This window comes from Ovis canadensis, chromosome X, assembly GCF_042477335.2.
Source record: "Ovis canadensis isolate MfBH-ARS-UI-01 breed Bighorn chromosome X, ARS-UI_OviCan_v2, whole genome shotgun sequence".
Taxonomy (NCBI): domain Eukaryota; kingdom Metazoa; phylum Chordata; class Mammalia; order Artiodactyla; family Bovidae; genus Ovis; species Ovis canadensis.
The window spans coordinates 6,100,798-6,127,395 of NC_091727.1; the positions used below are offsets into that span (position 1 = coordinate 6,100,798).

The window sequence follows — 26,598 nt, forward strand, 5'->3', positions numbered from 1 at the left end:
GTACAGACATTTTAAGCCCATTTGAACAAACGCTGAGGAGTAAGGGTATGTTTCGTTTTGTAAGAAACTGCCTGCCCTGTTTTGCATTCCCGGCAGCAAGAAGGGAGAGTTCTTGGTGCTCCATCCCTTCAGCATCATCGGATGTTGTTAGTCTCCTGGATTACGGCCACTCTAACGGGCGTGTGTCGGTATCTCGCTGTTGGAATCTGTCCTTTTCCTGATGACATGCGACGTGGGGCATCTTTTTAATATGTTGCTTTGCCATCTGTTTCTTTGGTAAAGTGTCTGTTGCTGTCTGTGATTCCTTGGTTAGATCGAGTTGTTTAAATTTCCTTGCACTGCACAGAATCAGACATGACTGAAGCAACTTAGCAGCAGCAGCAGGAGCCCTCACTTCACAGACCAGCCTGTGAAGGACTGAGGGGTGCCCAGTATTCATTTTTGCATCCCAAGCCCTTCAGCACCAGGGCCTCACTCATCTCAACAACAGCAGCCAACACTTCTGCAGAGCTGGGGATTGATACACGTGAGGTTCTGACCCAGGTGAATCGTGTGGCATCGTAGCAGGGTCCAGAGAGGCAGCGTTACCACGGCCACCACTTTCCAGGTGACACACACTTGATATAAAGGGCACACAGAGGGCTTCCCTGGCGGCTCAGTGGATAAGAATCCACCCACCAGTGCAGGAGACGTGGGTTTGATCCCTGCTCCAGGAAGATCCCACGCGCTGCAGAGCAACTAAGCTCATGCACCCAAATACTGCGTCTGCGCTCTAGAGCCTGAGAGCCACAACTACTGAGTCCACAAACTCTATAGCCCGTGCTCTGCAACAAGAGAAGCCACAGAAATGAGAAGCCTGCACACCGCAACTAGAGAGGAGCCCCTGACCACCTCAATTAGACAAAAGGCCATGCAACAACAAAGAACCAGAACAGCCAAAAATAAATAGTTTTTTTTAAAAAAAAAGCATGTAAGAAGACTCAGAGACAAAAGGTTGCTTGAGAAAGGCCAAGAATTTACTTGCAAAGAAGTCACAAGGGAATCAGACTTTAGGACCCGTTCACCAAATTTTAAAAACATAGTGGATATTTAAGGGAAAAGATGTTCCATGATCAACTTCACATTAGCCTGCTCATGGCTGGAAAAAAACCCCAATTTTCTTACAGGCTATCACATCCACATATGCCATGACCCATCTCTGGAACCATCACTGCTGAGGAGAGACATACAGCTGTTTGCATTCAGGAGAATGAACTGCTATAGAATGGGAGCCAAGCATTTTTTTTTCTCATTGCACTTTGTAGAAACAAGTACCTCATGCTTTGCTAGAATCTCAAATGACAGAAATGAGCATGTTTCCAAACTCCCATGTTATAATGGAAAAGTGAAAAAGTCAGTCAGTCGTGTCCGCCTCTTTGTGACCCCATGGACTATACAGTCTGTGGAATTCTCCAGGCCAGGATGCAGTGGGTAGCCTTTCCCTTCTCCAGGGGATCTTCCCAACCCAGGGACCGAACCCAGGTCTCCCACCCTGCAGGCGGATTCTTTACCAGCTGAGCCAGCAGGGAAGCCCAAGAATACTGGAGTGGGTAGCCTATCCCTTCTCCAGAGGATCTTCCTGACCCAGGAATCAAACTGGGGTCTCTTGCATTGCAGATGGATTCTTTACTAACTGAGCTATCAGAGAAGACTAAGTGAAAAAAGAACGCTGTTACTGCAATTAATCTACTGGCTCCTGTATCTAAGTTTACCCTTTGAAGAAGATGACTATATGTCATAGAACAGTCATACATATACATTTGGATATGGATATACATGTCTGAATACAGATACTGAACTAGACATGTGTTGATCGAGAGAGATGTTGAGTAACAAGAGAGACAACTAGATCAGTGGTTTCCAACAGGGGTGATTTTACCCTCAGGCCCAGATTGTAGTATCCAGAGATATTCATGTGTGTGTGTGTATGTGAGTGTCATGATTGGGGGTGGGAGGAATCTATTGGGTAAAGACCAGTGGGTTGCTCAGTGCTAAAGAATCCATCTGCCAATAAAGGAGATGCATGAGACACAAGTTTGATCCTGGGTCAGAAAGATCCCCTGAGGGAGGAAATGGCAACCCACCCCGGTATGTTTGCCTGGGAAATCCCATGGACAGAGGAGCCTGGTGGGCTACACAGTCCATGGGGTCCCAAACAATCAGACACGACTAAGCATGCATGCTGGGTGCTGCTGAACAGCAGCAATGCACAGGACAGACCCCATAACACAGAATAATCTGGCCCCAAAGATCAATAGTGTCAAGGCTGAGAAACCATGAACTAGACACTAGTGGGTAATATACATGCAGACATAGATATGAAAAAAAAAATTGGGGCCCTAATTTCATACAGTTGTTCCAAAAGGAAGAAAAAAACTAACTTCCTCCTTTTTTTTTTTTTTTCAAAATTGTGGAGTAACAAATGAGATCAGAGTATACAAGTCTTGCCCAAGAAAAACAGGTTTAAAATATTATACAAGTCCATGGCCTGCGAATAACAGAAAGATCAAATATAAATGGAGATCTGTTCTCATGGAACCTCACCTCTACATGTTTTTTTTCTAGTGATAGTTAACAAGTAAATATATCCTGCAGAGTTTTTTTTTTTTTTTTTAATTTCTCTGCAGCTGTGAAGACATTATCTCATAGCTCCGGATACAAAAACGTGGAAACAACAACAATGGAAAATGTTCCCTACTTTCTTTTAGATTCTGGCCCAATGGGAAAAATCACTTTCCAGATGTTGGCCATTTCTGGAACGATCAGCGAATGGGTTTGGCTGTGCAGCTTTCAAAACGGGACAGCCAAGTGTCAAAATAAAGAAAGGAGAGGAAGAGAGGAGGCAGGTGACAGAGAGGGAGAGAAGATGCATTTCTAGTCAACGATGCCTCGGGGATATTCGCCAAACCCCTACCGTGGGCCTGTCTACGTCTAAAAGAGGAAGAAAGGAACTGGAGTACCTATCTTAGTTTTTAAAGGCAAAGTTTCAGTTCTAAATGGCGATGATAGCCCAAAACATGGAAGAGAAAATCATTAGAAGCCAAGTAAGTGGCCACCTTCAACCAATGACTATCTTTAATTGTGGCGAGCATCTCGGGTGATGCTCTGCACTTTCTTGCCACAGAAGAAATTTAAAACAACTGGCAGCTCAATGGCAACTGGCAGCTCAATGTTTCTGAAAGTCATCAGTGATTTCTACGCATACTTGGCATTCTTATCATTAATAAACTTCCACTCCAGAAAGTGAGCTCCAAGTTGGGATATACTGCGGCCTGTAACTTTAGTGACTCACCCATATGGGAGGACTGCAGAGCAAGAATGGACCACCCCAGATGCCTGGGCTGGGGGCGGGTCTTCTGATCCTTGTTTCACACCAGGCTTCTCCTCTGTGGTGAGCAAAACCCTATTCATTGGGGAAAAGGCCATCAAGGGAAAGACTGACTTCAGTAAGCAGGAGCAAAGTAGGCAGCCCCATCATGATGTGCAAAGTGCGGAAATCTGAGTGTCTCAACAGAATCGTTTGTACAGAGATTTCTCAGGGAACAGTATCATACTTCCAAATGTGGGGATGTTGATGATGAAGACGGGAAGATGGGGATGATGATATGATTCTGGTGATGGCGGTTATGATGATAATGAGAGTGATGACGGTGGTGGTACTACAGTTATGATGGTAACGCTGGTGATGGCGGTGGTGGAGGTGATGGTGGTTATGATGATAACGATGGTAGTAATGATGGTCATGATGGTGGTGATGGTGGTGGTAGTGATGGTGGTGGTAGTGATGATGGTAATGACAGTGATGATGGTGGTGGTACTAGTCATGATGGTAACGCTGGTGATGGCGGTGGTGGAGGTGATGGTGGTTATGATAACGATGGTAGTAATGATGGTCATGATGGTGGTGATGGTGGTGGTAGTGATGATGGTCGTGACGGTGATGACGGTGGTGGTAGTGATGGTGGTTGTGATGGTGATTGTAATGATGATAGTGTTTGTGGTGGTAGTGATAATGATGGTGGTGGTGACAATGATGCTCAGGATGATGGTCGTCATGGTGATGATGGTGGTGGTAGTGATGATGGTGGTGGTAGTGATGATGGTAATGACAGTGATGATGGTGGCGGTACTGTGGTCATGATGGTAACGCTGGTGATGGCGGTGGTGGAGGTGATGGTGGTTATGGTAACGATGGTAGTAATGATGGTCATGATGGTGGTGATGGTGGTGGTAGTGATGATGGTCGTGACGGTGATGACGGTGGTGGTAGTGATGATGGTTGTGATGGTGATTGTAATGATGATAGTGTTTGTGGTGGTAGTGATAATGATGGTGGTGGTGACAACGATGCTCAGGATGATGGTCGTCATGGTGATGATGGTGGTGGTAGTGATGGTGGTCATGACAGTGATGATGGTAGTGGTACTATGGTCATGATGGTAACGCTGGTGATGGCGGTGGTGGAGGTGATGGTGGTTATGATAACGATGGTAGTAATGATGGCCAGGATGATGGTGATGGCGGTGGTAGGGATGATGGTCGTGATGGTGATGATGGTGGTGGTAGTGATGATGGTCGTGATGGTGATGATGGTGGTGGTAGTGATGGTGGTGGTGGTAGTGATAGTCGTTATGATGATGGTGACGATGATAGTGGTTGTGGTGACAACGATGATGGCGGTGGTACCAACGATGCTCATGATGATCGTGGTGGTGGTACTGATGGTGATGATTATCGTGATGGTAGTGGCGGTAGTGATGATGCTTACGATGATACTGGTGATGGTTATGATGATGATGGTGGTGATGGTGGTGATAGTGATGATGGTGGTGGTACTAGTCATGATGGTAACGCTGGTGATGGCGGTGGTGGAGGTGATGGTGGTTATGATAACGATGGTAGTAATGATGGCCAGGATGATGGTGATGGCGGTGGTAGGGATGATGGTCGTGATGGTGAAGATGGTGGTGGTAGTGATGATGGTCGTGATGGTGATGATGGTGGTGGTAGTGATGGTGGTGGTGGTAGTGATAGTTGTTATGATGATGGTGACGATGATAGTGGTTGTGGTGACAACGATGATGGTGGTGGTACCAACAATGCTCATGATGATCGTGGTGGTGGTACTGATGGTGATGATTAGCATGATGGTGATGATGGTAGTGGTGGTAGTGACGATGGCCGTGACACTGATGATGGTGGTGGTACTAGTCATGATGGTAACGCTGGTGATGGCGGTGGTGGAGGTGATGGTGGTTATGGTAACGATGGTAGTAATGATGGTCATGATGGTGGTGATGGTGGTGGTAGTGATGATGGTTATGATTGTGATGGTGGTGGTTATGAAGATGTTGGAGATGGTTATGATGATGGTGGTGCTGATGGTGGTGGTGGTGATTATAATGATGGTGGTGGTGATAATGATGACGGTGATGATGGTCACAATGATGGTGGTGGTGGTACTGATGGTGATGATTATCATGATGGTGGTGGTGGTTGTGGTGGTCATGAAGATCGTGAAGATTATTGTGATGGCGATGATGGTGGTGGTGGTGGTGATGATGGTGATGATACCGGTTGTGGTGGTGATGGTGATAATGGTGGTGGTGGTGGTGATGGTGTGGTGATGATGGTCATGATAGTGACGATGGTGGTGGTACTAGTCATGATGGTAACGCTGGTGATGGCGGTGGTGGAGGTGATGGTGGTTATGATAACGATGGTAGTAATGATGGTCATGATGGTGGTGATGGTGGTGGAAGTGATGATGGTCATGACGATGAAGATGTGATGGTGGTGTTTATAATGATTATTATGGTGAAGATGGTGGTGGTAGTGATGGTCGTTATGATGATGGTGACGATGATAGTGGTTGTGGTGACAACGATGATGGTGGTGGTACCAACGATGCTCATGATGATCGTGGTGGTGGTACTGATGGTGATGATTATCGTGATGGTAGCGGTGGTAGTGATGATGGTTACGATGATACTGGTGATGGGTACGATGATGATGGTGGTGATGATGGTCACGATTGTGATGGTGGCGGTTATGATGATGATGGAGATGGTTATGATGATGGTGGTGGTGATTCCCCCACAATTGGAAATGGTCTTGGTATTCGCATCCTGCAGGGGTCTGTTCAACAGTTGGAAAGCAAGCTAATGATGCTGAGATGCCAGTTTCCCTGGCATCAACGGTTGGAAAGCAAGCTAATGATGCGGAGATGCCAGTTTCCTTGGCATGTTTGCTTTTTTGTAACAGCACTGAGAAACCTTTCCAGGGGCTAGGGTGTCATATCACTGGCACGATGTGAGTCCTCTTTCAAAATCTCTCCCTCACTCTTCTAGGTTTGCGAGTCTTTTATCGATTTTGCTTCCAGTCCACAAAGTACTACAGACAGTACACATTCATTCCTCCAGTGCAGGCGTTTAAAGACAAGGGCTGAGACATCTATGAGACTACAAACTGCCATCTCTCTCAATTATGTCTTACCAGAGAATGAAACAAGAGTTGATAAACTGACATCGGAGGGACCGTTTGTGTGAATCCAATAAGGACACCATAAGTAATCAGTAAAAACCACGTTTAACCTGAAACTTTTACTTTTTGTTTGTATTTAGAATTTCTTGACTGTTTTGGTCTTTCTTTGAGAGAAGCTCTCCGTCACCTCCGAAGAATGTGCCTCATCTGGCGTGTTCTTAGATAAGAACATCACTTGCATTGGAGGGAGACAGGAAAAACAAAATGCTGTGCTGTGTTTCAAACATGAATTATTAACGCATTGGAACAGTACAGTGGGATGAAAAAAAGGTGCACACTGAGAACACAGGATGGAGAAAAGAGCTGTAAATTGCTTACATACATGAATTCCCAACAGTTCTGTTGCCCCCAGCACTGGCATGATTGATGACATTTTTTGAAGGTGATGGATTACTTTGCAAAATTAATGTTTCTTGCTTCATTAAAAGGACTCTGTTTTGCGTTTTCATTTATGGACTTATAAAATTGTCACTTCTTTGGCTATCATCAGAAATCAGCTATGAAATTTTAAAAGTCATCAGTGATGATTAGATTCAAGACTGAGCGGGGGGAGGAGAACGTGTATTTTTGTTCTCTGAAGGTTCTTTGGGGTCCCACACATGCCAATAGGACCATGCGGTTCCCTACAGTGAAGACGCTGATCACCAGCCATGATATGACTCTTTCCAGTGGAGACAGCTTATCTCCTTTATCTTTCAAAGAAAGAAGGTACCAGGGAATACGAAATTATGTATTTTGAGGTCACTCTAACAGAGCGTCATTTTCTCCAGTTGGCAGGGTATTAATCACTTGGAGACCAAAAAGCTTACTAAATGATAGAAGCTACAATTTAAAATGAAAGGATAAATAGCATGTGAATGAAGAGTTTTATATTAGCGTTTTTTCCCCCCTCTTGATGAGCCATTGTTCCTCAGGTTCCCCTGAAGATAGAGTGTTGGACTTGGGGGGGGGGGGTGGTTACAGAATCCCAGGTCATCACCATTTTCTTTTCACGTGCAGCCTGGAGAATTTTCTACATTCTTTCTCAGAATTCCTTATTGTCTAATGTGTATGTATTACAGCGAAGCTGGAAAGAATGATCAAGTGTAAACACACACACACACACCATTCAAAGCAAAAACAAAAAGCTAGTGAACAAGCCTATGACAGGTCTTGGAAGTTGCTATTCACATACCTACAAGCTACCATCACCACTGGCAAATACTCCGAATATGTCAGAAGAGCAACAGCAGCCAAGAATGAAGGTCAAGGCTGAAGTCCGGAGACCTCTAGGATTCCCAGACAACAAACTCATCCTCTATGACATCAAGAAGTCCAGCTGTTCATGAAACACTTCATAATACTTCTCTATTTGGCTAGACAAGAGGAATTCTGGGTGGGCCTACACAAACAGGACTTCCCAGTTGGCACCAGCGGTAAAGAACCCACCTGCCAGTGCAGAAGACATAAGAGCCTCGGGTTCGATCCCTGGGTCAGGAAGATCCCCTGGAGAAGGAAATGGCAACCCACTCCAGTATCCTTGCCTGGAGAATCCCACGGACAGAGGAGCCTGGAAAGCTACAGTCCATGGGGTTGCAAAGAGTCGGACATGACTGAAGTAACTTAACACGCACGCACACAAACTCGATTTATAAGGGAGAAGTCTTCATCTAAGAAATTACGACTGTGCGTCAAATGGCTGTATAAAGATTTAAAAGATGATTAATGATTATAATACGTTCTTCACTTCCACAACTGTTTGCATAAATGTCTATCAGTCTCTCTCTCTAGAAGAAAATAATTCTTCTGTGGGTGGGAATCACGAGGCACTTACGCTGGGTCCCCAGAAACTAAGCTACTTGAATGATAACTGCCTGTGACAGATTTGTGTTGGTTGGAAGAACTAGGGTAGACTAGGGCACACGGGATCTTGTTGATGGAGTGACATTTTTAACATATCTTTTTCTTCTATCACACCAACAACCTTTCCCTCCGATACTTCGTGATGCAATGGTGGTTCCAGGAGGCAATGAATCCATGTCCCCCCAGACTCAGTGATTCCTGACGATATTACAGCTGACATATTAACTCTGTCTTCTTACACTGTTAACATGTTAAGAAGTGGGTCATTTAGTATAAACGTCTGGCAATGTGACAATTGAGTTTCTGCCACGAAGCCTTGGTTATCTCATCTTCCGATGGGTTCGGTTGTCTTATTTATCAAAATAACGCCCCTGACCTCAAAGGAGTTGCTGTGAAGGTCAAAGAGAGATTTTATGTGAAACTACTCTGTCAACTGCAGATGGTGATTGCAGCCATGAAATTAAAAGATGCATACTCCTTGAAAGAAAAGTTATGACCAAACTAGACAGCATTATTAAAAAGCAGACACATTACTTTGCCAAAAAAGGTCCATCTAGGCTATGGTGTATGGATGTTGGACTATAAAGAAAGCTGAGTGCCAAAGAATTGAGGCTTTTGAACTGTGGTGTTGGAGAAGACTCTTGAGAGTCCCTAGGACTGCAAAGAGATCCAACCAGTCCATCCTAAAGGAGATCAGTCCTGGGTGTTCATTGGAAGGACTGATGCTGAAGCTGAAACTCCAATCCTTTGACCACCTGATGCAAAGAGTTGACTCATTGGAAAAGACCCTGATGCTGGGAAAGATAGAAGGCAAGAGGAGAAGGGGACGACAGAGGATGAGATGGCTGGATGGCATCACCGACTCAATGGACATGAGTTTGAGTAAACTCTGGGAGTTGGTGATGGACAGGGAGGCCTGGCGTGCTGCAGTCCATGGGGTCACAAAGAGTCGGACACGACTGAGCGACTGAACTGAAATGAACTCTGTCAACACCAAGGCTGCATTAAAAACAATGAACGCCAAATAACCTTCTAACCTGTGGCTCGGTTGTTCAGCAGAGATTCTGCTTTGGATCCAGCCCCACCAGTTCAGAACTGGGATCTTACCATAAGCCAAAGCATGATCGCAGGGAGAGAGGAAAGGCAGTCCTTTCTTTCTTTCTGATGCTCAGCTGGGGCTTTTCCTCAGGGGGTGATGGCAAGGATCTCCAGAGAGATCAATTCAATACCCTAAAGGCAACTGGTGGTGGAGCCAGAGGTTCAACCAGATCAGCAAGAACCAGGAAGACATCGCCAAGTGTGATGACTTGCTCTCAACCTGTTCTGCAGAACAAAGGACTTGAGCTTTGTAACAGCTCTCATGAAAAGTCCCCAACGCCTGTCTGCTGTCTGGGTGGGCTGACGCTGCATCCTTTCCGTCACAAGCCACCAAGAGGCCCCCAGCAGACAGACCGCACTTCCGCAGGGCTCTGCATTGACTCACGTTGGCTATTCTACATTGGAAGAGCCCGCGGTGGCTGTGTTTAGCTTGCATCATCTCCCTTGGGAAACGTCCACTCAAGCAACAGGACCCCTCCTCTGAGATCTCACACAAATAACTCTCCACAGCCCCTCCCTGGTGGACTGACATGGTCTGTTTATAAGTCTTAGTCCTTATACTAGACTCTAAATCCTTCAGGATTTTACAGCCTCATCTCTGAAATTGCAGCAATCTGTCGATATCAGCCGAAATAAATGGAAGTGATTAAAGTGATGTGCTTTTTTTTTTTTTAAGGGAGAAAGAGATCCAGCATCCACAGTCTGAAATTTACATGAAAATGAGCCATAGACAAGGCTTGCATCAATCACTCTTTACTTGTTGGCTCTCAGGGATGACCACTTTTATCCAACCGTCTGTCCCAGCGTTGGGGAAATGCCTCAGCTCACTACTTTGAAACCATGTGCATGTCAAGTCTTTTAAAGATGGAGGGGACTCGGGGTCCCTGGTGGCTCAGCGGTAAAGAATCCACCTGCCAGTGCAGGAGATGCAGGTTCCATTCCTGGGTCGGGACTATCCCCTGAAGAAGGAAATGGCAACCCATTCCAGTATTCTTGTCTGGAGAATCCCATGGACAGAGCAGCCTGGCAGGCTACAGTCCATGGGGTCGCAAAGAGTTGGACATGTCGGAGTGACTAAACGGCAACTAGGTCCTGGCGGGACGTGGCACCCTTGGTCGCTTGCTGAGTAAATCCAGAGCTGTGTAATATCTGAACTAACCACTCTTCCTTGCCACCTTCTTAGACCTGCTGGGGGTACTGAGGTTAATGATGTCCCCTGACGCTATCTACTGTCCATCTCTCATACACTGTTTCAAGCTGGCTTCATAGTACAGTTGTCCCTTGGGGACTGTGGGCTTCTGGGACCCCCACGGGTATCAAAATCTGCAGACACTCAAGTCTCATACACAATGGCAGAGTACAGCTGGCTCTCTGTCTCTGCAGGGTCCTCATCCCCAGATTCACCCAACTGCAACTGGCAGAGCCAGCACACACACAGTGCCGACCACATTTATAAACATGGATGAGTGTGTGTACTTGTGTGTATTTCACACAGGCAGTGAAGAAGCATATGTGTGTGTGTATTTCACACAGGCAGTGAAGAAGCATGATGTATATGTGTGTGTGTCTGTGTGTGTGTATTTCACACAGGCAGTGAAGAAGCATGATGTATCTGTGTGTGTCTGTGTGTATTTCACACAGGCAGTGAAGCAGCATGATGTATGTGTGTGTGTGTGTGTCTGTGTTTCACACAGGCAGTGAAGAAGCATGATGTATGTGTGTGTGTGTGTGTGTGTGTCTGGGTGTGTGTATTTCACACAGGCAGTGAAGCAGCATGATGTGTATGTGTGTGTGTGTGTCTGGGTGTGTGTATTTCACACAGGCAGTGAAGAAGCATGATATATATGTGTGTGTGTCTGTGTGTGTGTATTTCACACAGGCAGTGAAGCAGCATGATGTATATGTGTGTGTGTGTGTCTGTGTGTGTGTATTTCACACAGGCAGTGAAGAAGCATGATGTATGTGTGTGTGTGTGTCTGTGTGTATTTCACACAGGCAGTGAAGCAGCATGATGTGTGTGTGTGTGTGTGTCTGTGTTTCACACAGGCAGTGAAGAAGCATGATGTATGTGTGTGTGTGTGTGTCTGTGTTTCACACAGGCAGTGAAGAAGCATGATGTATGTGTGTGTGTGTGTGTGTCTGTGTGTGTGTATTTCACACAGGCAGTGAAGAAGCATGATGTATGTGTGTGTGTGTGTGTCTGGGTGTGTGTATTTCACACAGGCAGTGAAGAAGCATGATGTATATGTGTGTGTGTCTGTGTGTGTGTATTTCACACAGGCAGTGAAGCAGCATGATGTATATGTGTGTGTGTGTGTCTGTGTGTGTGTATTTCACACAGGCAGTGAAGAAGCATGATGTATATGTGTGTGTGTCTGGGTGTGTGTATTTCACACAGGCAGTGAAGAAGCATGATGTATATGTGTGTGTGTCTGGGTGTGTGTATTTCACACAGGCAGTGAAGAAGCATGATGTATGTGTGTGTGTGTGTCTGGATGTGTGTATTTCACACAGGCAGTGAAGAAGCATGATGTATGTGTGTGTCTGTGTGTGTGTATTTCACACAGGCAGTGAAGAAGCATGATGTATGTGTGTGTGTGTGTCTGTGTGTATTTCACACAGGCAGTGAAGAAGCATGATGTATATGTGTGTGTGTCTGTGTGTGTGTATTTCACACAGGCAGTGAAGAAGCATGATGTATGTGTGTGTGTGTGTGCGTGTGTATTTCACACAGGCAGTGAAGAAGCATGATGTATATGTGTGTGTGTCTGTGTGTATTTCACACAGGCAGTGAAGCAGCATGATGTATATGTGTGTGTGTGTCTGTGTGTGTGTATTTCACACAGGCAGTGAAGAAGCATGATGTATATGTGTGTGTGTCTGGGTGTGTGTATTTCACACAGGCAGTGAAGAAGCATGATGTATATGTGTGTGTGTGTCTGTGTGTGTGTATTTCACACAGGCAGTGAAGAAGCATGATGTATGTGTGTGTGTGTGTGTCTGTATTTCACACAGGCAGTGAAGAAGCATGATGTATGTGTGTGTGTGTGTGTCTGTGTGTCTGTATTTCACACAGGCAGTGAAGAAGCATGATGTATGTGTGTGTGTGTGTGTCTGTGTGTATTTCACACAGGCAGTGAAGCAGCATGATGTATATGTGTGTGTGTGTGTGTATTTCACACAGGCAGTGAAGAAGCATGATGTATATGTGTGTGTGTGTGTCTGGGTGTGTGTATTTCACACAGGCAGTGAAGCAGCATGATGTATGTGTGTGTGTGTGTGTGTGTCTGTGTTTCACACAGGCAGTGAAGCATGATGTGTGTGTGTGTGTGTGCGTGTGTATTTCACACAGGCAGTGAAGAAGCATGATGTATATGTGTGTGTGTCTGTGTGTGTGTATTTCACACAGGCAGTGAAGAAGCATGATGTATGTGTGTGTGTGTGTGCATGTGTATTTCACACAGGCAGTGAAGAAGCATGATGTATGTGTGTGTCTGTGTGTGTGTATTTCACACAGGCAGTGAAGCAGCATGATATATATGTGTGTGTGTGTGTCTGTGTGTGTGTATTTCACACAGGCAGTGAAGCAGCATGATGTGTATGTGTGTGTGTGTGTGTGTGTCTGTATTTCACACAGGCAGTGAAGAAGCATGATGTGTATGTGTGTGTGTGTCTGTATTTCACACAGGCAGTGAAGCAGCATGATGTGTGTGTGTGTGTGTGTGTGTGTGTGTCTGTATTTCACACAGGCAGTGAAGCAGCATGATATATTTACGTGTGTGTGTGCATGTGCGCACACATGTGTAGATTTACGGGGTTCTCATTTCCAGAATTAACCAACTGCAGATGCCAGAAACAGCACACACATAGTGAGAACTATGTGTGTGTGTGTGTGTGTGTATTTCACACAGTGAAGAAGCATGAGATATGTGTGTGTGCACACGTGTCTGTATTTCACACAGGCAGTGAAGCATGATATATGTGTGTGTGTGTGTGCACGCACATGTGTATATTCACAGGGTCCTCATTCCCAGATTCAACCAACTGCAGATGGCAGAAACAGCACATACACAGTCACAACTATACATATGTGCGTGTGTGTGTGTGTGTATTTCACACAGGCAGTGAAGAAGTGTGATCTGCTTATGTGTTAGGATCAAGATTTTAATCTTTTCACTGAAATCATCAGGAGAGAAAAACTAAAATAACAGAAAACGTCCTGACCCTCTGAGTGATGCCTGATCTAGAACGATTATTATTTTTAACTTGTATTAACTGTTGTTTTTTTTTTTAAGGGGAGAGGGGGTTACAAAATAGAAACAGACTCACAGACTTAGAAACCAAATTTATGGTTACCAAAGAGGAAAAGATGGCGGGGGGGAGATAAATAGGAGTTTGGGACTAACATGTACACGCTACTCTATATAAAATAGGTAACCAACAAGGTAACTAACTAATAGGTAACAATTTCCTGTACAGCACAGGAAATTCTACTCAATACTCCGTAATGACCTACATGGGGAAAGAATCGGAAAAAGAGTGCATGTATGTCTATGCATAATCCATGCACTCTGCCATGCAGCAGAAACTAACAGACCACTGTAAGTCAAGTATCTGAAATGTCCCACCCTTTGGGACCCCCTGGACAATACAGTCCACGGAATTCTCCAGGCCCGGATCCTGGAGTGGGTAGCTGTTCCCTTCTCCAGGAGATCTTCCCAACTCAGGGATCGAACCCAGGTTTCCCGCACTGCGGGCGGACTCTTTACCAGCTGAGACAAGCAGACGTCAAGTACACTGAGCTGAGTCAGGTATACTTCAATCTAAAATGAACATTAAATAAAGGGGACAGTGGGGAAAAGTCTGAACTGAGAGCTGTGAAAGCTGGGTCATACTTTTACTTCTACAGTCTATTATCTGTACGTGATTGAATGAATCATTCTGATAAGAATCAAGTTGTGTAACCTGCAGGAGGAAGGGGCTGAATTAGAAGAGGTACCTGAAGGGAGGTGTCTGAGGCTGGGCTTCCTGGAGGCAGAGGCAAAAGGCAGCGGGGAGGGGAGGGGCGGGTCTCTGTGAACGTGATGGATCGGGGAAGCTCTCAGTGGAAGGGGAGGGAAGGGCAGAGGTGAAGCATGCATGCCACCTTGGGGGGAGCCCTGAAAAGCTTGGCCCCTCGCAAGGCTGTAGAGCATAAACTGAACCAGAGCTGATCCCAGCAAGAGGGCTGGCCTCCCAGATCCCCCCCGCGGTGAGCCAATGACCATGATTTGCCCTCATCAAGGAAGGAGGATGCGCTACCCTGCTGGCAAGACGGTGCCCAGGGGCGAAAGGTCAGTCTCCAAGGGGGAGCAGCTGTAAGCTATTAGCAGCTGATCCAGGGGTCGGGGTGGGAGGGGCAGCAGACTGGGGGCCAGAAGGTCATCAACAGCATCTCCTGAGATGGTATAGGCGGCTACGCCCCACATCCATTGCTTCAGGGAAGCCGAAGAAAATTACACATTCTCTTTAGATGGATGGTGCAAAAAATAACAAGGTCGACAATATCCATTTTATCAGTCTACTTCGGTAATGCCGGTGACCTCACGCTGATCTGAAGTTGGAAGGACTTATGGATATCTTTGATTAATGGGAAGAGGAAAAGCTAGGTCACACTTAATAAATGCCATATGTTGACAGACAACCAGACTTTCAGAATATGGAGTACAGGATGAGTACAAAAGAAATGTGGAAAGGTGGCTGACTTCAGAACTCTCAATCAGGGCTTGGTGCTCACACAGTGCACCAACAGTGCTCGGAGTTATGGAATAATTTGAAAAAGCATCCCAATGGTTCAGTTCAGCTCAGTTGCTCAGTCATGTCCGACTCTTTGTGATCCCATGAACTGCAGCACGCCAGGCCTCCCTGTTCATCACCAGCTCCTGGAGTTTAGCCAAACTCATGTCCATTGAGTCAGTGATCCAACCATCCAGCCATCTCATCCTCTGTCGTCCCCTTCTCCTCCCGCCTTCAGTCTTTCCCAGCATCAGGGTCTTTCCTAATGAGTCAGCTCTTTGCATCAGGTGGCCACAGTATTGGAGTTTTAGATTCAACATCAGTCCTTCCAATGAACACCCAGGACTGACCTCCTTTAGGATGGACTGGTTGGATCTCCTTGCTGTCCAAGGGACTCTCCAGAGTCTTCACAAACACCACTGTTCAAAAGCATCCATTCTTCGGTGCTCAGCTTTCTTTCCAGTCCAACTTTCACATCCCTACATGACCACTGGAAAAACCATAGCCTTGACTAGACGGACCAGCATAGACACGATATTTCCCCCAGTACTACTGTTCAGATACCAAACATCTGTCGATAATAAAGATATGCTTCACTGATCATCTTCCCAAGCCCAACCCTCAAAATTGTTTAAGAGTCAGATTTCTGGAAAGCAATGACCAAGTCACATGTAGGGACTTCTCCATTTCTGAGTTAAGACAAGCAATGCCTGCAGGCGTCTTACAAGTTTCTTTACCCAGCCTGAAAGTTGTATGCCAACTCACTGAAACACAGCAAGGGAGGTTATGCAATGAAATCTGATGAATCTATTTTTTTAAAACATAATCAGTTCAGTTCAGTTCAGTCACTCAGTTGTGTCCGACTCTTTGCGACCCCATGAATCGCAGCACGCCACACCTCCCTGTCCATCACCATCTCCCGGAGTTCAGTCAGACTCACGCCCATCGAGTACGTGATGCCATCCAGCCATCTCATCCTCTGTCGTCCCCTTCTCCTCCTGCCCCCAATCCCTCCCAGCATCAGAGTCTTTTCCAATGAGTCAGCCCGTCGCATGAGGTGGCCAAAGTACTGGAGTTTCAGCTTTAGCATCATTCCTTCCAAAGAAATCCCAGGGCTGATCTCCTTGCAGTCCAAGGGACTCTTGAGAGTCTTCTCCAACACCACAGCTCAAAACCATCAATTCTTTAGCACTCAGCCTTCTTCACAGTCCAACTCTCACATCCATACATGACCACAGGAAAAACCATAGCCTTGACTAGATGAACCTTAGTCAGCAAAGCAATGTCTCTGCTTTTGAATATACTATCTAGGTTGCTCATAACTTTTCTTCCAAGGAGTAAGCGTCTTTTAATTTCATGGCTGCAATTACGATCTGCAGTGATTTGGGAGTCCAAAAAATAAAGTCTGACACTGTTTCCACTGTTTCCCCATCTATTTCTCATGAAGTGATGGGACCGGATGCCATGATCTTCGTTTTCTGAATGTTGAGCTTTAAGCCAACTTTTTCACGCTCCTCTTTCACTTTCCTCAAGACGCTTTTGAGTTCCTCTTCACTTTCTGCCATAAGGGTGGTGTCATCTGCATATCTGAGGTTATTCATATTTCTCCCGGCAATCTTGATTCCAGCTTGTGTTTCTTCCAGTCCAGCATTTCTCATGATGTACTCTGCATATAAGATAAATAAGCAGGGTAACAATATACAGCCTTGATGTACTCCTTTTCCTATTTGGAACCAGTCTGTTGTTCCATGTCCAGTTCTAATCGTTGCTTCCTGACCTGCATACAGATTTCTCAAGAGGCAGGTTAGGTGGTCTAGTATTCCCATTCTTTCAGAATTTTCCACAGTTTATTGTGATCCACACAGTCAAAGGCTTTGGCATAGTCAATAAAGCAGAAATAGATGTTTTTCTGGAACTCTTGCTTTTTCCATGATCCAGCAGATGTTGGCAATTTGATCTCTGGTTCCTCTGCCTTTTCTAAAACCAGCTTGAACATCAGGAGGTTCACGGTTCACGTATTGCTGAAGCCTGGCTTGGAGAATTTTGAGCATTACTTTACCAGCGTGTGAGATGAGTGCAATTGTGCAGTAGTTTGAGCATTCTTTGGCATTGCCTTTCTTTGGGTTTGGAATGAAAACTGACCTTTTCCAGTCCTGTGGCCACTGCTCAGTTTTCCAAATTTGTTGGCATATTGAGTGCAGCACTTTCACAGCATTATCTTTCAGGATTTGAAATAGCTCTACTGGAATTCTATCACCTCCACTAGCTTTGTTCATAGTGATGCTTTCCAAGGCCCACTTGACTTCACATTCCGGGATGTCTGGCTCTAGATGAGTGATCACACCATCGTGATTATCCGGGTTGTGAAGATCTTTTTTTGTACAGTTCTTCTGTGTATTCTTGCCACCTCTTCTTAATATCTTCTGCTTCTGTTAGGTCCAGACCATTTCTGTCCTTTATCGAGCCCATCTTTGCATGAAATGTTCCCTTCGTATGTCTAATTTTCTTGAAGAGATCTCTAGTCTTTCCCATTCTGTTCTTTTCCTCTATTTCTTTGCATTGATGGCTGAAGAAAGCTTTCTTATCTCTTCTTTGGAGCTCTGCATTCAGATGCTTATATCTTTCCTTTTCTCCTTGGCTTTTCACAGGTATTTGTAAGGCCTCCCCAGACAGCCATTTTGCTTTTTTGCATTTCTTTTCCATGGGGATGGTCTTGATCCCTGTCTCCTGTACAATGTCATGAACCTCATTCCATAGTTCATCAGGCACTCTTTCAGATGTAGGCCCTTAAATCTATTTTTCACTTCTACCGTATAACCATAAGGGATTTGATTTAGGTCATACCTGAATGGTCTAGCGGTTTTCCCTGCTTTCTTCAATTTCCATCTGAATTTGGTAATAAGGAGTTCATGATCTGAGCCACATAACCTCACATAATTTTTTTAGAGAGGGAATGACTGCACAAAGAACTTAAATTTAGCTTTTAAATGGAAGTCTCTAAACAGACATACATGTATGTTTTTTATTAATATGAGTGAGTGAGTGAAGGTCACTCAGTCACGTCCAACTCTTTGGGACCCCATGGACTGTACAGTCCATGGAATTCCCCACGCCAGAATACTGGAGTGGGTAGCCGTTGCTTTCTCCAGGGGATCTTCCCAACCCAGGAATCAAACCCAGGTCTCCCACATTGCAGGTGGATTCTTTACCAGCTGAGCCACAAGGGATAATATACTGAAATGTATATAGATATAAACTACATGCAATATATAAAATATATAAATATATTTCTCCTCTAATGATACAGAGCACAAAGAAATCAATAAGTCCACAAGTATTTTCCAATGTAGTTTTATAACGTCCTATAATAGTCTAAATAAGACAGACTTTTAAATCATGTTCATTGAGGGATAGAATGAGGAGGAAGCTGAGAGGGGGGGTTGGGATGGGGGACACACATGTACACCCATGGCTGATTCATGTTAGTGTATGGCAAAAACCACTACAATATTGTAAAGTAATAAGCCTCCGATTAAAATAAATAAATAAATCATGTTCAATGAGAAACAGTTTATTAGAAGCAAGAAAATTTGCCATGCATAACCTAATGTTTGGGCTTCCCCAGTGTTAAACAATCTGCCTGCTAATGCATGAGACCCAAGAGACGCAGGTTCGATCCCTGGGTCGGGGGGGAGGAAACTGCAACCCACTCCAGTATTCTTGCCTGGGAAATCCCATGGACAGACAAGTCCAATGAGCTACAGTCCACGGAGTTGCAAAACTGAGCGACCGAGCATGCATGCAAACCACCTACTGTTTAGTTTTGGGTCAAAGTTAAAAGTTCTTGGAGACACAGCTAGAGATCCAGCGACCCAGGCCAGGATATATGAAGGTGAAACTTGAGGATGACCTTTCTTCCCAGAGACTTTCAGCATGTCACTTCGACCTCACTGCAGGCCCAGCAGGCACACGAAGACTTGCGTATATTCACCACAAGATCGTGGCTTCAAAACTCCACCAGCCTAGGGTTGATTTGTGGCTACCGAAGGCTTCCGATGCGCTAATTATTTGCTTACTTTTTCTGAGAGCAGAGGCTAGTCCTCTACGCGGAATGAGCTAATCACCAGCTCCATTCTCTCTTTTGCCAAAACAAACAGCTTCCAATTACTGCTAGAAGAAAGCCTCTGATCTCTAATCAGTTACCTAAACCAGGCTCTCAGTGGTACTTGGAAGAGTGAATAATGTCCCATTAAGCAAGAATCTCTTCACACTAATAAAATCCTAAAGCCCTAGGATCAAGGCCGCCAGCAACCTAGTACTTATCTTCCAAGACTCCATCCACTTCCCTGCATCAGGTCCCAAAATCCGGCCAAGAAATAGACTCACTCAGACTCTTTTTATTCCACTCGGGCTATTTTTCCTCAAGCCCTAGTCTACTGTGCCTCCTTTGAGAATACCCAGGAATAGGAAGAGCAGGTTGCAGGTTTGCTAATATTCAGGGACAGGACTCCTCTCTGCGAGGCTCTGAGGCTCAGCTCCATCACAGCCATGATGCACAGAACCTGGGGAGACAGGCAGGGTGGCCACCAGGAATGTCCCAGCACGAGCAAGGAATTCACTCAGGCAGGATACACGAGATTCACCCAAAAAGACACAGAGCTTCTTTCAGGCTTAGTATCCCTCTTCTTTCATCTTCTAGTGAAGGAAGCTCCAGTACTTAAGCTACCTGATGGGAAGAGCCGACTCACTGGAAAAGATCCTGATGCTGGGAGGGATTGGGGGCAGAAGGAGAAGGGGACGACAGAGGATGAGATGATTGGATGGCATCACCGACACAATGGACATGAGTTTGAGTAAACTCCAGGAGTTGGTGATGGACACGGAGGCCTGGTGTGCTGCAGTTCATGGGGTCGCAAAGAGTCGGACATGACTGAGCGACTGAATTGAACAGAGAAAATAGGTGCAGGGCCAGGTTACTCCCAAGTGAACATGTCAGTTATCAGATCTCTGAACACTAAGGACAACCTATGAATAATCCCCAGGACAAGTGGGCGTAACCGCTTCCAGGGGTTGAACAATCCAAACCAGGGCCGGCCCCAGGGACACAGATCCGTGCACGTGGTTCAAGCTCAGAAAGAGCCCTGCAGCTTGGGGGTGACTGCGCCAAGACCACCCTATTGGAATTCTCAGTGATCTCGTCTCTGAGTCTGCATTTTGCAATGTGGAATCTGCTGGGATGCTGAAGCATGCTCTGGAGATCTCCGCAGGCATGATGCCTCTCACCTCCCTCTCCTCTCCAGCGAAGGTTCTGAGCTGCCTAACACTCTGGGGGCCCCTGGAGCCCCGGTCCTCCCCAACCTCTCCCTGCTGCCCCCCCATCAAAGTACTGTCACACTCTGCCCCTGCAGCCACCTGAGAGCGGGCACAGGGAATGCTGGGGGGCACGTGCATGCTTTGACATCCCCACAGTTGCATGGCGGCCATGCCCGTCTCACACTGGGAGCTGCAAGCTCTGCTTGTGGATGACCAGCCAGAGGCCACAACGCCACAGGAATGAGCCTGTCACCCATTCTTGGTGCAGGCAGCTAACTGCTTCTACTAAGGGGGTCTGAGCACCCTTGGGGGGGGGGGCTGCCCCTCCACTGTAGGTTGAGCAGGAGGAAGGGGAGACCCCTGGTTCAACTTCCCGAAGTCGCTCAATCATGTGTGACTCTTTGCAATGCAATGGACTGTAGCTTACCAGGCCCTCTGTCCATGGGACTCTCCAGGCAAGAGTACTGGAGTGGGTTGCCATTTCCTTCTCCAGGGGAACTTCCCAGCCCAGGGATCGAACCTGGGTCTCCCACATGGCAGGCAGACGGTTTACCCACTGAGCCACCAGGGAAACCTAACTTCCCGAAAGTGAAAGGGAAAGTGGCTCAGGTGTGTCCAGCTCTTTGCGACCCCATGGACTATACAGTCCATGGAATTCTCCAGGCCTGCATACTGGAGTGGGTAGCCTTTCCCTTCTCCAGGGGCTCTTCCCAACCCAGGGATCAAACCCAGGTCTCCCGCACTGCAGGCGGATTCTTTACCAGAGGAGCTATGATCTAGCTAAAACAAGGTCCAACAGATTGGCCCAGCAGCTGGCAGGAAAGGACACCAGGCGAGTGCCATGCCTAAGCAAGTGTGTATGCTTGTCAGATTCTGGGTATCCATGACGGTCTACACACATCCTGCGAGAGTCCCTTGTGGGGCACCCATTGGGTACACCCCCACACAGGGCACTTGGGAAGTGGATTTCACTGGTGACTCAGACAGTAAAGAATCTGCCTGCAATGTGGGAGACTCAGATTTGATCCCTGGATCGGGAAGATCCCCTGGACAAGGGCCTGGCAACCCACTCCAGCATTCTTGCCTGCAGAATCCCATGGACAGAGGAGCCTGGCAGGGCTGCAGTCCATGGGGTCACAAAGAGTCGGACACGACTGAGTGACTAACAATGCTTCTGCCTCCTTCCCACCTTTCTGAGTCTGGCCCCAGCTTAGCCCTCGAGGGATGAGCCAGGAAATCCACGTTGTGTACTGCTGGTAATTCCAAGTGAAACCTCTGATGTTTGGGTGTAACACAGGCACTGCACAAGAGAAAGATGAACAGTGAAATCCACACGAATGACGTCATCTTTAAATTACTCTTTACTGAGAACAGTGCTGGAGAGCAAATTTAAAACACCACGGAGAAGCCAAGAGAGAAGGGTCACAGCAGAAAGAACAAGTTTGATAGTTCAGTTCCTTCCACAACACTTCTTACTTTTTAGTCATGGACAGCACGTTTCTATGTGGCCCGGGGGCCAGAAAAAAAGGGAGCAGGTTCTGCCTTGGAAGAAAAGCTGTGACCAACCTAGATGGCATATTAAAGAGCAGACATTGCCTTGCTGACAAAGGTCTGTCTAGTCAAGCTATGGAAGTGAGAGTTTGACTATAAAGAAAGGTGAGCGCTAAAGAATTGATGCTTTTGAACGTTGGTGTTGGAGAAGACTCTTGAGAGTCCCTTGGACTGCAAGGAGATCCATCCAGTCCATCCTAAAGGAAATCAGTCCTGAATGTTCATTGGAAGGACTGATGCTGAAGCTCCAATCCTTTGGCCACCTGATGCAAAGAACTGACTCATTTGGAAAGACCCTGATGTTGGGAAAGATTGAAGGCGGGAGGAGAAAGGGACTTCAGAGGATGAGATGGTTGGATGGCATCACTGACCGGATGGACATGAGTTTGAGCAAGCTCCGGGAGTTGGTGATGGACAGGGAAGCCCGGCGTGGTGCAGTCCATGGAGTCGCAAAGAGTTGGACACGACTGAGCAACTGAACCAAACTGAACTGAGAGTCCACACGCTTGTCTGGCCTCAAGGCTGCAGGCAAACCTTCCTCTAGCCTTACAAGCAGACCAGGAACCACACAAGAGAAACTGGGAACCACTACCTGCACCAGAGACAGCCTTCCGCTCTGGTTTATTTGCACAAGTGTGTGGGTGGCCGGGGTATCCCTGATAGAAGGCACCTTTCTCCAGCCCAGCCTTTCCCACCAGTTCACAAATCCCACCTGCAGTTGCCCCCTGCCTGATACCTCAGTTCAGTTCAGTTCAGTCTCTCAGTCGTGTCCAACTCTTTGCAACCCCATGAATCGCGGCATGTCAGGCCTCCCTGTCCATCACCAACTCCAGGAGTTCACTCAGACTCACGCGCATCAAGTCCGTGATGCCATCCAACCGTCTCATCCTCTGTCGTCCCCTTCTCCTCCTGCCCCCAATCCCTCCCAACATCAGAGTCTTTTCCAATGAGTCAACCCTTTGCACGAGGTGGCCAAAGTACTGGAGTTTCAGCTTTAGCATCATTCCTTCCAAAGAAATCCCAGGCCTGGTCTTCAGAATGGACTGGTTGGATCTCCTTGCAGCCCAAGGGACTCTCAAGAGTCTTCTCCAACACCACAGTTCAAAACCATCAATTCTTCGGCGCTCAGCCTTCTTCACAGTCCAACTCTCACATCCGTACATGACCACAGGAAAAACCATAGCCTTGACTAGACAGACCTTAGTCGGCAAAGTAATGTCTCTGCTTTTCAATACGCTATCTAGGTTGGTCATAACTTTTCTTCCAAGGAGTAAGCATCTTTTAATTCCAAGGCTGCAATCACCATCTGCAGTGATTTGGGAGCCCCAAAAAATAAAGTCTGACACTGTTTCCACTGTTTCCCCATCTATTTCCCATGAAGTGATGGGACCGGATGCCATGATCTTCGTTTTCTGAATGTTGAGCCAACTTTTTCACTCTCCACTTTCACTTTCCTCAAGAGGCTTTTTAGTTCCTGTTCACTTTCTGCCTGATACCTCAGCATCCTTCCAATTATTTAAAGAGGGGAGGGACGCTTGCTTGAGGTTTCATAACAAGCGTGCGCCTCTGTCTTTTCAAATCTTAAGAAAGCTTAATCCCTGCAATTTAGATAAATCAGATAGGCATTACCAGGTTAGGGTTAAACCTCCAAGAATGGCTTTGCAATTGATTGCAGAAACAGCAGTTATTAAGTCCTAACTGAGTAATTTGCAGCTTGGTTCACCCCCCACCCCAGCTAATTAAAATGTAATCAGGATTGTCTGGCAATGTGTATTCTGTCAGCAGTTTTTTCTTCCGAAGAGAAATCATGCCAAGAGACCACAAGAAAACCCTTTCACGGGAATTGGCTTGATCTGCACTGTTTCTTTAGGCGCTGAAACTGTAAAACAAATAAATTACAGCGACTGACAGTTCAATTTAAAGAAGGAAGGAAGGGAAGAAGAAAAAGAAAAGATAGTCTTTCTCCCTGGGAACAGGATGCTGTTTTATGTCGTTGTTTGAACAATAGGGTAGCATTGCTTCGGAAGAGCGACCGCAGGGTAGGGCAGGGGGGCAAGAATCCGGGTGGCTGGGAGGGACCCTCTCCAGGGTGTCCGCGGAATTTCAGCGCAGGAGACCACACCCCCCGGTCCCTTCCTTGAAGACCAAGGGGGATGGCGGAGTTCTCTGAAACCTACGGATGCCCCTTCTCTGCGAACACGCAGAACCGCGCGCACTCGGGCGCGTGGAGACTTGGCCAGCGGGTTCACTCTCTGTACATCCCAACTTTTAGCTCTTCATGGGCCATTCCGGGCAAGGTTTCATTAGCTCTCTCCCGCCAGAATGAACGGGACTTAAAGGCTTCGGAGATTCGTCCCAAACTCCACGGTCACGGCAATGGCCCCCATTGCAGCTTAGTGCCCGGGGACCCTTGGCAGGCCCCTTTGACGCCGCGCAAGCGCGAGAGGCGCCTCGTTTATTTCAGAGGGACTCGGCTTAGAAACCCACCGAGGAGCCGCGCGGCCCCTTTCTGGGAGCCGCAGTTTTCCCTGCTGCCAGAAGTTGGGATCTTGTAACAGGTGAACTACTGCAAGGCTAGAGAGGAGACGGCGAGGCCGAGAAGCGAGCACACGAGAGGAATTAGGTTATACGCGTGAATGGTTGCAGAGTGCGCGCGCTCGGATCAGCTGGGGACCGCGGCTGCGAGGCGAGCCTGGAGCCGGCTCGGGAGCGGTTCCCGCGCGCCCATCGGCACCCAGGGTCCCTGAGTCACTCCCCGCTGTGGCTCCTCTCAGCATCCCAGCCATCTACTGATGTCAAGCGTCCTGTCCCCTGAACCCTCTACACACGCACACGAGCCCCTCTACCCCGAAGCCGGCAGAATCTACGACGGTTGGAAGAGATACTGGCTCCGGGAGTCCTCTCGGAACATCCGAACTTGACGTCTCCAAGTCCCTTATCCGTTGCCATCTCTCCCCTTGGTCCCCCCGCCACTCGCTGGCGACACCTAGACGCTCTGGGGCTCCGAACTGGGGCGGCACAGTCGCCGGCAGTAACCAGCTCCCCACCCCACCCCACCCCACCCCCAACACAAACTCGCTGAAAGACACGACCCTTGGCTGGGGCTCCAAGGGTGGACTCCGCGCTCTCGGCCCGCCGAGTGCGAAAGCAAAGCTCAAGAGAGACAAAAAAGTCTCGGCCGGCGGGCACCTGCGGCGCCAGGGCTGGTCGCGCAGGGTCCTCGGGCGCAGCGGAGCGCGGGCCTCCCTCGCTCTGCCCGCGGTGCGGAGGGCCGGGAGCGCCGGGGGACTTTGAGGGGAGACTGGCCACCGGCCCGCAGTCCCGCGGCGGAGGTCCCGGGGCAATTCACAAGCCCACAGCCCACCCCACTCCGTCCTTGGAAGCCACAAAACCGCTCTCCCTTCCCAAAGGAAACCCCCTTTTGGTTTTCCCCGGGGAAGAAGGGAGTTACGTCGGGAGCCGGCGAGGGGCTGCAAAGGGGGGATCGCCCACGGCTCCCCCTCCCCCGAGGTACAATCCACCCCGCGCGTAAAGCCGGACCCCGGCCGGCTGCCGCTGAGCGAGAAGTCTGAGCGCCGAGGCTGGAAGGCGCGCGCCCCGCAGCGCCAGGGGAGGGCCCGGGCGCGCGGTGGTGCGTACCTGGAAGTGCTGGAAGAAGGCGGAGATGCGCGTGATCTGCAGGCTGAGGCACCTGGAGGCGCAGCGGGCGCGCTGTACGCTCCCTGCCGCCAGCGACTCATCCAAGCGCCGGGCAGCGGCCGCGCCGGAGCCGGCCGCCAGGCAGCCCCCGGAGGCCGCCAGCCAGAAGCAGAGGGTCAGTGCCGCGCCGGGCGCCCCGGCAGCCATGGCTGCGGGTCGGAGGGCGCGCGGGCGCCGGGCGCTGGCCGAGGCTCCCAGCTCCGCACCGCCGCCCGGGACCGCGCGGCCGCCGCAACTCCGCTGGCAAAGTTCAATCAGGCCACTCCCGCCCCGCGCCCTCCCCCGGCCCCGCCTCCGGGGGCGGGGCGAGGGTGACAGGCGGCCGCGCCATTGGCTGCGAGGAAAGTGAGTGACGGGGGTGGGCGGGGCGGACGGAGGGCCGTGGGCAGGTCCAAGGGAGCCAGACGCGCGCCCGCCTGCCAAGCGCCTCTGGTGCGGCCCTCTCCTGGGGGTCCGCTTCCCCGCACTCTGCCTGCGTTCCCTCCTGCCCATCGGGAGTCAACAGCAGGCCGCGGGCCTGGGTGTCAAGTGCTGGCCTGGGCATCAGGGCCTGGGACCCCCACCTGGACGTGAGAACAGGCTAAGGATAGAGGGAAGCGCCCCCCGAACTTGTGGGCTTCCATCCCGGCTTCGACTCCCGTGGTCCCAGGTCCTACTCATATGCTTTGGAGTATTTCGGTTTTCCCTTTTCTGAAGAGCGGAAAGGAGCGAATGGACGGGACTGCGCTGGGCGCAATA

General features: G+C 48.2%; 1 protein-coding gene across 6 annotated transcripts in view; it reads right to left on the reverse strand.

The window, feature by feature from the left end:
* ANOS1 (anosmin 1) overlaps positions 1-26,134 on the reverse strand; it is a 222,339-nt gene extending 196,205 nt beyond the window's left edge. For all 6 annotated transcript variants that reach the window (XR_011253673.2, XR_011253672.2, XM_069573507.2 and 3 more), the window contains exon 1: positions 25,801-26,134. Coding sequence is in view for 4 of the 6 variants with exons in the window: in XM_069573507.2 (XP_069429608.1) it covers positions 25,801-26,007 (207 nt within the window). In the remaining 2 variants the exon portion in view is untranslated. The remainder of the gene's footprint in view (positions 1-25,800) is intronic.
* Between the last annotated feature and the right edge of the window lie 464 nt (positions 26,135-26,598).